General features: G+C 46.4%; 1 protein-coding gene across 1 annotated transcript in view; it reads left to right on the plus strand.

The window, feature by feature from the left end:
• Window positions 1–2477: 2477 nt before the first annotated feature.
• CCDC60 (coiled-coil domain containing 60) overlaps window positions 2478–17686 on the plus strand; it is a 156421-nt gene continuing 141212 nt past the window's right edge. Inside the window, exon 1 of the mRNA XM_034637989.1 lies at window positions 2478–2925. Coding sequence (XP_034493880.1) covers window positions 2863–2925 — 63 coding nt within the window. The 5' untranslated portion in view covers window positions 2478–2862. The remainder of the gene's footprint in view (window positions 2926–17686) is intronic.

Consider the following 17686-nt stretch of genomic DNA (forward strand, 5'->3'; position numbering starts at 1 on the left):
GAGGAGCCTGATGTGGGGCTCGATCCCATAACGCCAGGATCACGCCCTGAGCCGAAGGCAGACGCTTAACCGCTGTGCCACCCAGGCGCCCCGAGTTTGGTAAGTTCTTAATAGAGCTTGAATACTAGTCCTCTATCCATCAGTGGATTCTAACTAGAAGGAAGAAAGGAGAGAAGGAGGGAGGGAGAGAGGGAAGTGGAAGGGGGGAGGGAAGGAAGGAAGGAAGGAGCAAGGGAAGGGGGGAAGGGAGGGAGGAAGGGAGTTTTCCAAGAGAACAAAGAGCTAATTATGTTAGCCAGAATTTATTTTGTACCTATTATGTGTTATGTTTCTTACCTAGCATATGTATTAAAGGAGACCTCTGGGGGAATATAGAACACACTCCAGAGATGTCCTACCCCAGGGCCCAGCATGTGAGGTATTAACCACAAACTCCTGCTCGTCATTACTTTCTGTCTACTCCTGTGGGTGTTAACTTCTTAAGTGTCCAGGCTGCTCAGTTCAAAGAGAACACAGGCTTATGGCCCTGTGGTTCCCAAAGGAGGCACCGAGGCCCCCAGGGTGCCACAGAACATTCACAAGAGAGGATAGGGGTATTTTAAATATTCGAGGGAAACAAAGTGACATACTGAGTCACGCAGGCTTATGCCTTTTAAATGGTACTCTGCTGTGTATTTCCTTCTTCCTCTTCTTTGGACACATACAGAGCTAGCCGAGTCCTTCTTCTCCAAGCCTCCCCCTCAGAGCTGTATCAAGACAGCCCTTTATCTTTCTGTTCAGAGCTGAACATTTTTCGCTTTCTCAACTGAACTCATCCCCAGCCCCATCTACTGCATGTGGATCAGTTTCTCTGCATCCTTCTGAAAGCACCTTATGATTGCTTAATGCTGCCCACAAAGGAAGCAGGAGGACCAAAACTTCTGTGAAAGGGACGGTCAGACTCAGCCTTCAGACAATGGTGAAAAAATTATGACTTCCAAGCATCAGCATCTGGAGCTGTGTGGTGGGGCATTTTGTATTCGATGGAGGGTCATCTTGCAGCGGATGCCTTCTAAAGAGAAACTGAGGTCATCGCGTGGCCATGATGATATCATAATCCTCAGCAGCTCCACATTTAGAGATAAAACATGAATCAGATTGATTCCATGTGAAATAATGCCAAGGATAAAGTATGCAAATCAGAACATGTGCAATAAATCTTCCGCAAGTTGAGAACCCATCCCATAGGGTTACTGGAAGGATTAAATAAATTAATGTATGGAAAGTGCTTAGTAGAGCACCTGGCATGGAAAGAGTGATCAATAAATATTAGTATTAATATCAGCTGTGAAATGAACACTGCCAGTAAAAATGAGTAATTCTTTCTGGGCGTGGGATGTCAGAAAATAATAATAGTTGCCACTAGGATTCCTTGTGTGCTCAGCCTTTACATATATTATCTGTTTTAATCCCTGACAACCTGTGGAAAAGTTATTTTCTCCATTTTAAATATATGGAAGCCAAGGCTCAGCAAAGTTAGGCATCTTATCCTGGGTCATGCAGCTAAATGATTAAGAACTTGGGTTTTAGACTGAAACAGGTCTGGCTTTTTTTTTTTTTATTATTTATTTAAGATTTATTTATTTATTTTGGAGCCAGCGAGTGAGTGCAGGGGGAAGGGGCAGAAGGAGAGAGAATCTCAAGCAGACTCCCCACTGAGCAGTGAGTGCAGAGTGTGTGGGGCTCCACGTGGGGCTCAATCCCACCATCCCGAGATCACGACCTGATCCAGCGCTCAACCGACTACCCAGGTGCCCCAAACAGGTCTGGTTTTGAATCCCAACTCAGGAGCTTTCTGTGTGACCTGAAGCATATCATTCAATTTCTCTGAGCCTCCATCTCCTAGTCTGTTAAACAAGCTAATAAAATACTTAAGGATGTGCTGTGGAGAGTGAGTCAATATATGTAAAATACTCAGAGCAATGTCTAGCACATTCTAAATACTCATTAGATGTAGACATGTATGTGGGGGGGCTTTGAAGTATGCATAGGAGTTTGTCAGGTGGAAAGAGGAGAGAAATATGCACCTCAAGTTAAAGTAATTGTGGAGCTAAGTCACACATTTAGCTACCAAACCTGAGGCACAAGAAATCACTAGTGGGTTAGTGGCAGGACAGCGCAGAGTTGGGAAGAAAGGAGTTGCTTGTAGTTAGGCAGAGAGAAAAGGTCAAGGTCCTCAGGTCTAAGGGGAGAAACCGGAGTGTGGAGAATGTGGCAACATAGTTGCTAGCTCCCAGCCACCATCCCAGCTGCTCCGCAGAGGTTGCAACCCCGCCCCCACCAATCCCAGCCAATGAGGAAGCCCTCCATAGCGTCTCGTTGCCAGGCAACTAGCAGTTGGCCCCTGCCTGGCAGTTAACCGGCTTTCTCTACCTGGCAGTGGAAACCTGGGTCCCTTACAGTAGGGGTCTGGGGGCCCCTCTGAGGGCCCCCTTCAGATTTTGTCAGTGGAGTTTTTTTGTTGTTGTTCATATTTTATTTTCCTTTACAGGAGAGAAAGGTAACACCTTCCTGAGAGGGGAAAGCTCGTGAAAGTCTGTAACTTTCTAAAGACTGAAGAATTCCAGGCTCTCCTGATTCCACCCCCTCTGGACTTCCTTATCCTGTTCGTGGGAAACCCAGATGACTTGCTTCCCTTACTGCTGGGTCAGAGGCGTCTCTGGAGCCTGGGTAACTGGCTTTAGGAAGCAGGAAGAACTTGCTGGAGCCTCTCACACCAGTGGCTGCTGACATAGAAGATTCTGGGGAAAAAAACCCTCTTCGAGGGGCCCTGGCTATGCCTGAGGAATTTCCAAGATAACCAAGATACCAGCCACCAAGAAGATGCAGTGTGCCCCCAACTCGGGGGCCCCCAGGCACGTTCAGGTCTCAGAACGTCTAACACAGGTAGGTTTCCTCTCTATGCCGAAACCAGTCATGTTTTCAAGACCAAATGAAATAGAAATTAGCCTTCAGGCCACCAAGGGACAGGGAAGAGAGGAGTCATGGTGTAATTAAATTGTCGAGACACATCCCTGTTGCGATCAGTGGTTGGTGTCTTGGAAAGAATGAAAACGCCAGGCAGAACACTGAGCTGGGCCATCCTATTAGCCAGTAATTCCAAAATGATAGAATAAATCGGCAGTGACACCGCAGAACATCAGGAAAAAAATTAAGATGAATTGTAGGTTTGCCATTGCAGAAATTATTTTCGGAGACCCACTAGGCTCGAGGTACGGGCACATCCTGTCTCATATGGAAAGACGGCAGAGTCAAACTTTCAGCTGTGAAGCCTGACTCTGCTACTTGCCAACTTTTGATATAAGACAAGTGGCTTAACATCCCCGAGCCTTTCTTTCCTCGTGTCTGCAAAGTGAGACCAGGAAGACCCACTAGGCAGAAATAGTGTTGGGACTAAGGAAGCTATGGAAATTGGTTAGCAGGAAACACTTGATAGTGTGTATATGTGACATAAAATTCTGTTGTTGCTTTGGGGAGCCTGGGTGGCTCAGTCGGTTAAGCCTCTGCCTTTGGCTCGGGTCATGATCCCAGGGTCCTGGGATCGAGCCCCACATTGGGCTCCCTGCTCGGTGGGTCGGCAGGGAGCCTGCTTCTCCCTCTCCTCCCCACTTGTATGCTCTCTCTCTCTCTCTCCCTAGCTCTGTCACTATCCCTGTCTCTCTCTCTAATAAATAATATTTTTTAAAAAACAGAGAAAAATCATTAATATGTACTTAATGACCACAGTCAACTGTTTCTGTTAAATGATCATAACTGGGTAGGCCAGTTCTTTGTTAAGTGTGTCTTTGTTATTGTATCTGCACACCCATATGTCACCACTGATTGGCCAAGGTAGGGGAACGTGGTAGAGAGGGTCACAGGCAACTCCAGCCCACTGTAGCGTATCTTAGGGCTCAGAGTCCTGCCCCAGAAAGGAGGGCCTGGGGGAGAAGTCAGTGCACAAAGGAGAGCTTAAAACTCATCCATGGTTCCCTGGTAGTCCAAAGTGTTCCTGAGCTTCTCCCTTCTAAGAATTAACATATGTACCCATCCCTCAGTGTTCAGCTGTCTTAGTGAGCTCACTCTGCAAGATACAGTCTTCCCGTATCTCCTTTCATCTCAAAATGCTACACAGAAGTGAGTTCCATCTGGAGCAGTCCCCTCTGGGACTAACTTCCTTAGCAGTGGGGGGAGAGAATGAGGAGTGAGGTGGGCTTTTTGGAAGCAGAGGGGAGTGTGAGAGCATGGGCAGTGGACCCAAACAGCCTCATTTGAACCCTGGATCTGCCCCCTTAGTAGCCCTGTGACCTTGGGCAATTTGCAGAACATCTCTGCTTCTGTGTTTCCATCTGTCAAAGGGGGAATCTCATTGTGCCTTCTCTTGACACATAGCGAACACTCCGTAGAATTTAGTTACATTGTTATCTCATCCATTTAGCAAACATTTATTGAACCCCTGTTAACGGGCTAAACGCTTGCTCTTGTAACAAATGGGACTTGATTTTTAAAATTTCATGATCTATAGTGTGTATGTATTTGGGAGGTGAAGTGAAGGATAAGAAATAGATAATTATAACACAGAGTGAAAAGCATCGTTGGGTATCCTGAGAATTCAGAGGACAGCTAACTTGTCTGCATGTGTGTATGTGTGTGTCAAATTTGCAGAGGGAAGAACCCATGTACCTAAGTAAATGCAATAGTTTTCCATCTTGGGATAGAAAGATGAAGAAACTAGAGGAAGGTACAGAGGTTGAAATGGCCATATCTTTCCTGGGAAGAGGGTTGGTGGAACTCAGGAAGGTCAAGAAAAGGAAAGGAGGTTTCTAGGGAACTGCTGGATAAACTAAGACTTCAGGCACAAAAGCTTCATTGAAATCCCCTTGCCCCTGCCCCACTTTCTAGGAAATAATGAAGACTCTAGGGTGTCACTGGCTCACATCTGAATTATCACGCCTTTAGAAACTGCAACTTTTTAGAGCTACGGTAAAGCCCTGGTTAACCTAAACAAGGCTAACTAGAAAGTGACAAACCACAAGAAAATCTGTACAGATTAGGATCAACTTCTGGTGTCAGACCAAATCAAACCAGTAATAATTGCAGTGATGTTAATAACAATGGTAACAGTCAGTGCCTCTTGAGTATTTACCACCAGCTCCATCTTTCAGAACCCTCTACCACACTTCAACACATGGAGGCCCAGGGAGAACAGATCCCTTATCCAAGAACACTGGCCAGCAGGGAACAGATCTGAACTCGGATCTGTCTGTCTCCAGGGTTCAAGTGCTCCCTGCCTCCCCATGCTATACAAGTACTGAGAGAGAGGTTACCATGCACCACAGGGGGACAGAAAAAGAAGATCACTGGCCAGGCACTGGCTTCAGATCGCTTTCGGGTTTATTGGGGGGCAGGGGGGCTGCCACATAGAGGATGACAAATGGCAGGCAGCCAGGTAAGCATCCACTGAGGAGTGATTTAGGAAGGAGCTGGTTTCTCAGAGGAGAAGGGTGAGGCCACACTGGGCTGCATGGTAATACCACCGACTATGGGTCCACCATGCCCTAGTGTAATGACACATGGGGAACCCCCAAAAGGGCCCTGAAGCCCTCTGAAGCTAGGCATTTTCCTTCTCACAGGATGAAAGGTGCTACATGATAACTAATGTTGCAGTGGCACCCTGCCTTGTACCATCTTCGCGGAGTTTTTTAAAAACATGAATAATATATGCAAATCCTCCGCTGGAATGTCTTTTGTTGAGGAAACCTTGTAGCTTCCCCCCCACATCCCCATGTTGGGCTCCCTAATCTTTGAGGGAGTTCCTTTTCCCTTTGTTTCCCAAGGAAGCAAAAGAGAAGACTAATGGGATTAGCCAAGGGGAAGGGAGGGGAGCAGGGCATGTGCAGATTACCAGGGATACATTTTCTTCCTTGAAAGGGGCTAAAAAAGGAGAGGCACTTAGCACACACACACACACACCCCCCTCCATGTTCTGGAATGGAAATACAGAAATGGCATTTGGCAAAAACTATAAAGCTGTGGAATCCTTTAGACAAGCTCTGTCTCTTAGTGCCTGAAGTTTCTACCACGCTGTCATGAAACACCCAGAGAGAAAAGAAGCATCCCTAATTTGGGCAGATCCAGAGACACCCAGGATTCATACTCGGCACTCTGTTCATATCCTAGCTTAGTGATTTAAAGAGAAGATTCTTCAGCAATCTTCTGAGTTCAAACCCCAACTTTGCCACTTATCAGGTTGTGTGGCCTTGAGCAAATGAGTTACCTGAGCCTCAGTTTCCACATCTGTGAAACGGGCACATCACATTTAATCTAATTTAAGACATCTTCCATTCAAAGATGCGTCATAATTTTTTTTGTGCCACTAAGAAAACTCTGATTAAACTATAACCTACTTTCGATTATAAGATGTGCCCCAGTTTCAGAGATGCTAAATGTGGAAAGAAAACGTGCATCTTAGAATAGATGAAACAGCTAAAAATGCTCCCCTGTCGTAGGGTGTTGTGGGGATTAGATGAGCTGATATGGGTAAAGCTCTTAGAACAGAGCCTGGCACAGAGTAATACTATGAACTGTTAGCCAGTATGGCTTTGTTTAATTCTCTCTCGGCTCTGTGATAGAGGTGTTCTTATTAACCCCCTTTAGCACCTGGGTAGACTGAGGCTGAAGAGCTCCAAGGTCTATTCTCTGCCAAAGAGGGGAGAAGGGGGCAAATTAAGCAGAATCTCAGGTATACAGAAGACCTTGGCCTGAGCATCTCTGCCCCCTCCCCCACCCTCCAGCCTCCACCCCTGCCCCGACCCCCATCCCTGTGATGAGAACAGAAATGCCCAGAGAAGGCCTCAGGAGTCCAGCCCAGTGTACACCCAGTTGGGCTGCCTGGAATCAGAAAAGGAGAACGGAGGTATTTTAGAAAGAGATCCCCCAACAAGAGAAACCTGGACTCTCGGCATAAGACGTTCCTAGCCACAAACATGTGATGATTTTCCTTCTTGTCCAGATAGGAGAAATGGTAGACTCACGAGGTAAGTGGTGAGTCACCGCATCTTTGTTCGAGTGGGCTCAGCACTGGGTGAGTTCTCTGGCCTCTAATCACAGAGACCACACCCCCTGCCCTGAATCACTGATTTAAGGGGGGTGGGGGGGGATAAATGCTCTCCGGACCGCTTGAGATTCAATTGTGAAGAATGCTGCCAGCTGCACCTTCATTTTTATACAACTCATGACTTAGGCCAGGGAAATAGCAACCAGTCCTTTTCTCTCTCCAAGGGATTCTTCTGGCTCCATTGTTAAGGGCCTGAGACAATTGCAGAATTCAAGTTGCTTTTGTTTTGTTGTTTTTCTTTCTGCCCGGATGCTCTGGACTGGTAATGCCTGCCTTGGTGAATCGTGCTATGTCTAATTGCAGGTCCATGTGACAGTGAGCTCCCCTCCATGATAAATTGCGGGGAGGGTGCGTGTTCATTACCTCTTGACGCGGGAAAAGCGATAGGCACTTTCTTTATGCTGGACAAAGTGAAGCAAGCTCTTTGTCTCTGCTGCAAAGAGGCAGCTGCTCCGCATGGGGAAGTGGTGGGGGCAGTAGAAGAAACACATCAAAGGGTCTAACAGATGTGATATAAGCTTAGCGACTAGGGAGGAGCTCCGTCTTTGAGGTCATACAAAGGTGGGTTCAAATCCCCTCTTTGACAGTCTCTAGTAGGACGTTCTGTGAAATGGGTTGAATTATAATCAGGGCTACTGCATCAAAGTTTTGGAAGGATTCCATGAAATCACACATGTGAAATACTGAACAAAATATCAGAACACAGTTAACCACACCCCCCACCCCGTCTCCACCCCTCCCCACTCCTGTAAGTGATGGCAGTAATTATTATCAGTGCTCCTTGTTCTCGGACTAGACAGGAGTGTTACTGTCACCAGTATCAACATGTGTCAGCCCAGATATGAAGTCTGGAGGAGGTTGAGTGTTAACTGCAAAGTCACACAGTGGGGCCCATCGTTAGTGAGGCCAAGTCCTGGCTTAAGCGTGGAAGGGAAGAAGTGGGTTGAAGGATATTTTTTAGAACTGGCCTGAAAGTAGATGTGCATGTAGGATGGGGTACCTTCCAGGAGAAAGTTCATTCTGGTAGTGGAAATGCTTGACCCAGTTGAAAACCCTAGTTGTAGAAAAGGGGTTGCCCCTATCCTAAGGATTTGAGCTTCTTGGATTTAACTCTCGGTCCAGTCCCATCATTCATGTTTGAATCCCATGAAGAACCATAATGAGAAAAAATGAAAACTCTGTGTATCAATTAGGATCATTTTTGGCTATAAGTAAGAGAAAAACTGAAAAGCAGCGACATAAACAAATATGAATTATTTTCCTCATACAAAAAATCTGGAGGAGAATGCCTGCTGGTATTGGTTCAGAAGCTTGCCAGTGTAGGAATGGGTAGGTCTTTTCCTCTCATGGTCATAGAATGGCTGCCCCAGCGCCAGGCATCACATTCATATCCCAGCACAAAGAGGAGAAAGTGGAGAGTGTGAGCTATGTTTGTCCCTTTTATGAGACAAACGAAGGCTTTCCAAGAACTTTCCTATTTCTTCTTACATTTCATTTGCCAGAATAGTGTTGCCTGCCTTTTCTAACCGCAAGAATGCCTAGGAAAGTGTGTATCTAGCATGAGTGTGGAAAGCAAGGGCAAAGGAGAGATGAAAGTATGGGAGATAGGTATTGGATGGAGTTATCAGCAGTGACTGTGAATCACAAATGATTTCCCAAAAACTCAGATACTGGGTGTCCGAAGCAAGCTGGTGACTGTGGGGCTCTGGGGCCCGGGGAAGGGCAGAGGCCCTCGATGGAAGCATTCAGTCCTTCAACGAATATTTGTATGTGCCAACCATGATGCTAGGTGTTGGGGATACAGAAGTAAAAAAAGATAATCACATGGGACACCCTTCTGGAAACTCTGAAAAAATATATAGAGGGATAACAGGAAGAGAGAGAGCTGAGAGAGTGGAATGTGTGCCATCTTTATTCCTATGACCCCCCCATCTGGTTCCACCATTTGGGGGAGGGGAGCTTGAAGAAACTCAGGTTAGACAAGCCTTTGCATGACTGTGGAAGGAGCCCTGTCCTTGACCCCCTTTAGGCAATGCCACAGCCTCCAAATCCTCAGCTGGGAGCTGTGAAATTCAGAAGCTGCAGAATCTGTGCGGGGGGGGNGGGGGGGGGGGGGGGGGGGGGGGGGGGGTTCAGTGGCAAGTAAGCACTTACAGACGATCTGACAGAAGCCAATTAAACCTTTCTTGGAGTGAATAAACCAACATATTTTTCTCAGAGATCTTTCTGACAGCTAACTTCAAAATCATAATGGTTGGTAATGGGATACCTTCTATCATGAGATGGTAGCATTTTCCCCTTCTTAATTCCTGTTTTCAAACTCTGCTGAGAAAATTTCTTGTGGGGCTCAATTTTGATAGAATGCCTTTCTGCCTAAATTGGAATTTATGCAATCGGTAGTTTTATTTAATAACTCGAAAATTAGCCACGTCTGGCAACCGGCTTGCAAAGCCTGGAAATGCCTCGGGGTTTCTGGGTTTCACAAAGGGAGAAGATTATACTGCTGGGATGGTTTCTGGATGGGTTCAGCATTGTCAAGGCTTCAAAGGGTCCATGATGGGCTGTAGCTCAGTGGTAGAAAAGACAGGGAATAATGCCCCACAGTGGCCTGGGACATGGGCAGGTGTATATTTAAAACCTACCATGACAGATTTGGGGGGGGGGGTCCTTCTCTCATGGAAACCCACAATTCCATTGGAGAAAAAATTCATAAATATCCATGACTCAAGACAGCAAATAAGGGGGCGCCTGGGTGGCACAGCGGTTAAGCGTCTGCCCCACACCGGGCTCTTCTGCTATGAGCCTGCTTCTTCCTCTCCTANGGTGGCACAGCGGTTAAGCGTCTGCCTTCGGCTTGGGGCGTGATCCCGGCGTTCTGGGATCGAGGCCCCACACCGGGCTCTTCTGCTATGAGCCTGCTTCTTCCTCTCCTACTCCCCCTGCTTGTGTTCCCTATCTCACTGGCTGTCTCTATCTCTGTCAAATAAATAAATAAAATCTTTAAAAAAAAAAAAAAGACAGCAAATAAGAAGTACCAGAAAGAAAAGCAAAAAAACCATAAAGGAGCTTTCTATGAGGTAGAAAGAAGTTCTTGGCACTTTCCATGGGAAGACATGCACAGTGAAGCCTTCCAGTCTGAATCCTCAGTGTTGGCTAGATGTAACTTGACGTGGTTCGAGACACTGAACCAAAGCTAGAACTTATTTTCTAACAGCGGAGGGAATGGGGCAGAGGACTACCATGCACCCCCATGCACCCACGTTCTTTCCTGGAATCTCGTCTGACAAAATGCTGTCCCACAGAGCTCCAGTAGATAAACCGTTCCATACTCTCCCTCTTTATACAGTTACCCAAGTTTCTATCCCAGGGGGTTGTCAAGTTAGAGAGGATTCTGCTCCATGGATTCTCATTAAAGCTTTTAATAACCAGAAAGGGCCAATGTCTTACTTCTTTCAAGGCTTTGAATTTCGGCAGAGTAGGATTTCTCTATCTTGGCACTGTTGACATTTTGGGCGATGAGCTGTCCTGTGCCTTGGAGAATGTTGAGCAGCGTGCCTACTCTCTGTCCGTTAGACATCAGTAGCAGCCCGCTCCCCAAGTTGTGACAATCAAACTTGTGTTCAGATCTTGCCAGATGACCCCTAGGGGACAAGATCATCCCCGGTAGAGAACCATGACAGTGGGGGACTACTATAGTCCTCAACACCTTGCCCCAATTAAATGCTTATCTGATGGTGAGATATTTACCATTTCAATAAATGACGCTTGTTCTGTCCTCAATTGTTCAGGCAGGAACCTAAACTTTCTCTTTGACCCCTCCCTCCCTGTCAACCCTTAGGTCTAACCAGCTGCCTCAGGGCAGGGGTTCAGTAGGACACGGCCTCCTTCCCCAAGGTCGCTATCAGGTCCACGGTACCACTGTCTGTAGCCTGGACTATTCCACTGGCCCCCTAACTGCCCACATTACCTTCAATTTGACCTTCTTCCAACCCATTCTCTTCCAATGCAAGTAGGATATTGTCATTCCCCTGAATAGAACAATTAAATGGCCCTGCATTGCCCTCAAAATGAAGATTAATATCTTTAATGAGGTTTAAAAGGCTCTGCAGGATCTGGTCCTTGCCAACTTCGCCTGCCTCATCTCTCATTACTCGGTCCCTACTCGGAAGCCAAAGTGGTTTTTGAATATGTCATGCTCTCTGTTTTCTTCCTCCTTCTGAAACATCCCCTGCACTTGTTCCTCTGGGTTTCCATGGCAAGATGTTTCCAGAGCTCTGGACAGTTGGTGGGACGGGCATGGCCGGCTTCCAATCCCAGCTCTCCCACTACCTGGTCAAATCACTTAACCTCTCTAGTTTCTTCATGTTCATCTGCAGAACCAAGAAATCGAACCTCAGAGTTTTGGGGTTCTGTCCTTGCCATGCGACTCTAGAGAGCAAAGAATGGCCATCACTTCCTGAGCATCTGTCGTGTATCAGGCACTTTGCATACAGTATTAAAATAACCCCTCATGCCATGGGCAGGTGCAGTCATCTACAGAGACAAGGAAACCGAGGTGTGGAGAGGTTTTGTAACTTCCCCCGAGACACCCAGATAAGTAGGTGGTGGAGGTAGTATTTGAACCCAGGACTGATGCACTGGACAGACCCTGTGCCCTTAAGATAAGCCTGTTGACTGCAATAACAATGGGCAAAGTAGACAAATATCTTTCCAAAAGGGGCATCTGTCGGTTTGATTTTTAAAGCGTATATTCAGAAGTATCTGTCAGGAAAAAGGAAAGTGCCAATTTTAGCTGTAGGCAATGCAAACAAGAATGTGACTGTGCCTGTGACCACAGACAAGGACATTTGCATTTTCTTGAGCTCTTGCTAAAATATGCTAGTGAGCTTTTCTGGAAGAGAAACACAGCTAAGGATGGAGTGGGGGGAACCCTGGATGTGGCTTAAACTCATCTTTCTAAATAATGCTCATTTCAATGAAGATTTATAAGCCACCTCTAATTAAAACCACATTTCTAAGAAAGGCATATTTTGATCCTGGGTCAATATGCTGCCAAGACCTGCTAGATAAAACAGGATGAAAGACAGGCCCAGCTAATGAGGAATGAGGTTCTGGGGTGTATGTGGCTGAGATGTTGATAATCGTAAGCAGCTTAATTGGGTTGAATAATTTGGGCAAATATCTAGTTAAATGGATTCAGTCTGAATCCAAGCCCTGACCCACTGAATTTTTTATTTTCTACCAAAAAAAAAATACTCTGCATCATAATTGCCTGTTTATTTTTTCAACCCCACCACTCGACTTGGAGCTTTTTGAGGGAAAGGACCATGCCTTGCTCACAATTCTATCCGCAGAGACTAGTGCAATGCCTGGCAATGGGTAGAAGTCAAATATTCTTTAGCGTCTGTTCTCAGGATCAAGGATAATCCCAGGTACCAGGTACATCCCTCAGGTGACTATAAATCCATCTGGACCAAGGCCATAAATGTTTTATGCACAGGTAATTCCCAGCATGTGCTGGGTGCTCCGTAAACATGGATACCATCCTAGTACTTGCTGTGTGTGACCTTGGACAAGTTACACTCCGGTGCCTCAGTTTCCTTGTCTCGCATATGGAAATTACAACAGTCCCTGTTTCGTAGGGTTTTGGGAACATCAATGGGATGACGCTCAGAAAAGCCCCCGGCTATGAGTAAGCCCCTTTCCTATATAGTAAGTGCTCATTAAATGCTATCTTTTCATATTCCCGCTTAGGGATCAAAGCCATGGGCTCCCAAATATCAAGCATTAAAACATTTAAATACTGACATTTCCAAAGACGATGACTCTCATGCTGATCATTTTTATGCATTCAGGAAAAGGCAGCCAAAAGAGTAACAGGACGAAAATGTTGCATTTCCGAGAGCCCTTGAAGAAAATGCCCAAAAGGCAATTAGCACATGACTCGCCTGTGTTGTTATTGCTTATTAGCTGATCCCATCCTCTGCTAATCAAATTGCTTCTTTGATATTTTTAGACCTTTTAAAAGAGGACTTTCAAAACTCAGGAAGCCAAGCTTGCTGACAGGTACCAAGGAATTTGAGCTATGAATCTGTCATCTTCGTAGGGATGGAAATGGAATGGAAAAATGGCGGATATGGGGCGCATTCTCTGCAGGGTCCATGGGAACTATTGTAGGCAGCCCAGATGCTTCTGTAGCCTTAACTAGCTCCCCTCACCTTTTCCTCCCTGCCTCAAACCAACAAATCACCCTCCTTGTCCCCCTTTTCTGTAGCTTCAGGGTTTGCAATTTAAATTGTCTCAGTAAAGGGCAATTCTTGAGATTCCTGGGTCAACCAGACAAACTCATGTCTTAGCCTGATTGCCTTAGGACCAGGGCCATAAATCATCCAGGCTTTGAGTCCTGGTTCTGCTGCTATTTGCCCGCTCTGTGACCTTAGGCTATCTGCTTTACCTCTCTGATGCTGCATTTTCTCAAATGTGACTAAATCTTGTGAAGATTCAAGATAATGTCCATAAAGACTGAGTCCAGAATAATAACCAAGATTGATTTATGATGAATATCATTCTACCTTTTGGTGCTTTACGTACACCCAACCACCCCCATGTTCTGTTGTGTGTAATGCCAATTTTTTGGTGTAATGCCAGTTTTTTGGGATTTTTTTTTTTTTTGGTCAAAGAAAAATGGTATCATATTGAGAAATCTATCTCCTCATGAATCATCATTCTTCCAAGGTTGTCCTGGGGATAGCAAAATGAAGTATGCTTTTGTATCCTCCATGGGGTTAAAAATGACATGGTGTTTTAAAATTAAATGACATATTATAGAGTTGTGATGATGGTACTAGAAATAACTGGTGGTATTGGTTGAGTACTTTCTATGTGCCACGTGCCATGCCAAGTTCTTATGTGTATTAGCCAATTCCATCCACTTGACAGTGCTAAGAGGTGGGCACTATTTACCCCATTTTGCAGGTGAGCAAACTGAGGCTGAGAGAAGTTAAATAACTGGACCAGAGTCCCACAGCTAGTTAGTGGCCCATCTGCCATTCGAACCCAAGTTGGATCAGACTGCAAAGTCCCCGTTCTTAACCATTATATGTTAGTTTGCAAAGTTAAGCCTGACCATTTACGGGGGTGCATGGGTCGAGGGCAAATATGTACCCATTCTCAAACGAAGAGCGTGAAGAAGGAAAACCACCCTACTTGAAGAAGCTTTGGGGAAGCAGAAGAAATACTGACTGCATCTCATAGGCTATTCACTTCCAGCTTGTCCTCATCAGCCAAGGTCAAAGTTCAGGGGGGTGTCTCAAGGATACTCCAGTCACCCCAGAAGTCCCTGTAGTCATCAGCTGACAAGCATTGCACAGGACTCTCATTTCTTTCCAGCCTACTGCCCAAAACCTCACGAAGGCTCCATCCCATCTTTTGTAACACCAGCATTACAAAAGCAACCTGTCCATTGAATGAAGCCTAGGATCTAATCAAAACACGATTTTTTTTTTTTTTTTTTGCCTCCCCTGTTCCCTTTAACAATTTTCAGCAGGGGAAGCTTTTCTCCAGCTCCGGCGTAAAGACAACCTATCCAGTACCTTTTCTGCTTGCCCTTGGGTCATAGCCAGCCTCGCGGGCTCTTCAAGTCACAAGACACAGTCACAATTCAGAAATTAAAAGCATTGATTCTAGGTATTAATGTATTAAGCAACACTTCAACCTTCCTTCAAGGAGAGGAGTGTGTTTCCTCTCCTACCTGTTAAGGACAGCTTAGGATGGCTCCCTGCAGGCCATCTGCCACAAGGGAGGGCAGTGTGGGGCATGCCCTTTCCTTTACCCATAGAGATGTCCCTGTTCCCCTTAGCTTTCTGTGTTGGCTGGAAGGGAAAATAGGGAACACAGGAAAGTTCTCACTGGTACCGCCATAAAAGGTCTGTATCCTTGTAGGGCCTTGCAGATGTCTAAAGCTGGCTCTTTTCTCCTATAGGCACTTCTGTTGGCCCTATGGAATTTCTTTACTGCAGCCTTCCAAATGATTCCAGCTCTCTACATGTTGTCTATCAGACGCACGTCCCTCAGATTCTGGTTTACCAGTAGTCCACTCCACCCAGACTCCCACCCTTGGAGTCTCCTGGGCTTCTAGTGGGAGCTACTGTGGGCAGGTTGCTATTCCTGCCTGGTGTGTTCCATCTGGTGCCCAACGTTTTAGGCATACTTGACACACCATCAAAGACAAGCACCACTTCCTAACCCAGCACCAGCCACAGGAGCACCCCCTAGCCTGCCTCTGTCCTCTGGATTTGCCAAGAGAGGGTCGGGGACCAGCTCAGCAGTCCCCCAGCTGCCGGGATCATACTTTAAACTCTCAAATAGTCCCACCAAAGCCTCTCTGTCATTCCGTTTGAAATGAAGGATGAAGCAGCCTCCTCTCCTTGGGACCAGGATTCAAAGCATTCCAGCAGGTGTTGTCAGAAAAAATCCCTCCAGAAATCCCTCTCTCCCTTTCCACTCTCTATTTTCACATTCTCAAAGTGGATAAGGATCGAGGGACCCATTCTCCTACAGCTACCTCGGTGGTCTTTCTCTCCCTTCATTTGGAGCGTGATGCCCATGGCATCTTAGGTCATCAGTCCATACCATCCTACCTGTTAGTCCATCTTGCTATCCTGCCACCTACTGAGGGTTCACGATGCGCCAGGTGATTCACAAATGTTATCTTGAGGCCTTACCACAACCCCGTGAAGGGGTTTCTTACAAGTAAGAAAAATGAGGCTCAGACCCCCAAAAGGTGACTTGGGTGAGAGAGAAGCTGAGGCTCAAACCTAGGCCAGCCTGGCTCCAAAATCCCATTTTGTCTCCTCCGCTCCATGCCCAGAGCCGTTAATATTCGCTGGGATGGGGACCTGGCTTCACCCTCAAGTCTCCAAATTCAGTTCCAGACCAGGCTGCTACAGCTGCCACCCTCTTGTCACCAAAGGCTTTCTGAGCTCATCAGAAGTTACAGGAGCATCCTGGGGCAGAATGTCACACTGTCCACAGAAGTCACATCAAATGCAGCCGTCTCATGGTTACTCACAAAACAAAGTGTCCTTTTTCTTCCTTTTTGATATTAGAACATGGTCCTACTGCAAATTGACTTGAAAGGAAGCCAGACTCTATCGTTCCTTGTCTGCTTGTGAAGGATGATAGCCACTTCTGGCACCTAAAGGACCTGGATTTAATGCAGGGTAGGGCCCTTAATGAAGGGGCGGGGATGTTGGTCAGAGGTCAGACACCTCCCTGAAGCAGCCAGCCCCAATTTGGGGAAAATCAAAAACGGCCACTCCCCAGAAAGCAGTTTGATTTCCACCGCAGGTTCAGAAGCTATGTGTCTCTGTCTCTGTCTGTTTCTCTCTCTCCCCATTTCCTCCCTCCCCTCCCCCCCGCCTTTGTATCATAATGCTTAAACAATATTTGTTAGCTCTCCCTGTGCTTCCTTTCAGCTTCGTTAATTCTTTTAACAATTTCACGAGTTTAAAAAGAGAAAACAAGGAAGCCCCAGATAGCCTGGCCACGTGGACACAAGGGGCAGGCGGCATTTCAGACCAACTGCTAAGCCATCCAATCTCGCAGACGCACGGTTTCATTAATGCTCTTTCCTCCGCCCTGGATTGTAATGGAGCCTCTTGTGTAATTGTGTAGTTAGGTAAATAGATCGTCGGATAAGCCTGATGACAGGGGTGGCCCAGGTAATGTTTTACACCGAAAGCAGAAGACTTTGACAGTGTCCCTAGCTGTAAATGACGGGACCACAATTCATGCTGTGTCCGTTGGTTAAGGGTGTGGAGGGCTCTTGCAGCATAAATCAACATTTTCTGAAGCTTGGCTTTTCTGCTTTCGCAAAGAAAAAGGAGCTGTCTTTCCAGCTAGACACACAGCACAGGGCTTCAGGCAAACCAGGGGTTTATTTTGATAATGAACTTGATACCCAGTTACAACTCATTAATACAGACCATGCGATGTCATTGCAGCTAATTCCTGCATTTTACCAAGCCTGGATCGCCACACAGCATATTATTGGCCCCAAATGAATTTTTAAAAACGAACAGACGCCACAAAGGCCCAGCGGGTTCAAGGCCGAAATGGTACAGTCGTGCGGAAAACGCGAATTCACGGGCGTTCTGTTGCTGTTGACTCAGTCAGGGTCACCAAGCACTCAGAGCCGTCTCTGTTTTCACGTAGAGGTAGATGGCAGGCCAACAGAACCCAAACGGAAGAACTCCTGCTATAGGTTCAGGAAGCAGAACAACGCAGACCAACAAATTCCCCAGTTCTGAGAAATGCTGAAGATCGGGGGCCACCACCCAGAACCACGGAGCCCTAGGGAAACCCTGAAGGGCGTCTCTCCAGCGGTCTCTCCAAAGCAGGGGCAGTGACGACAATACTGCAGGCTCCGGAGTCTGCCTGACGTAGAATGAGCTCTGCTCTGTTACTTCTCAGCTGTGGATCCCGGGCAAATTGCCTCTTGCTCCAAGCCTCAGTTTCCTCATTGGCAAAATGCAGATAAAGGCGGCCTAC

Source organism: Ailuropoda melanoleuca, chromosome 12 (genome assembly GCF_002007445.2).
Source record: "Ailuropoda melanoleuca isolate Jingjing chromosome 12, ASM200744v2, whole genome shotgun sequence".
NCBI classification, from domain to species: Eukaryota; Metazoa; Chordata; class Mammalia; order Carnivora; family Ursidae; genus Ailuropoda; species Ailuropoda melanoleuca.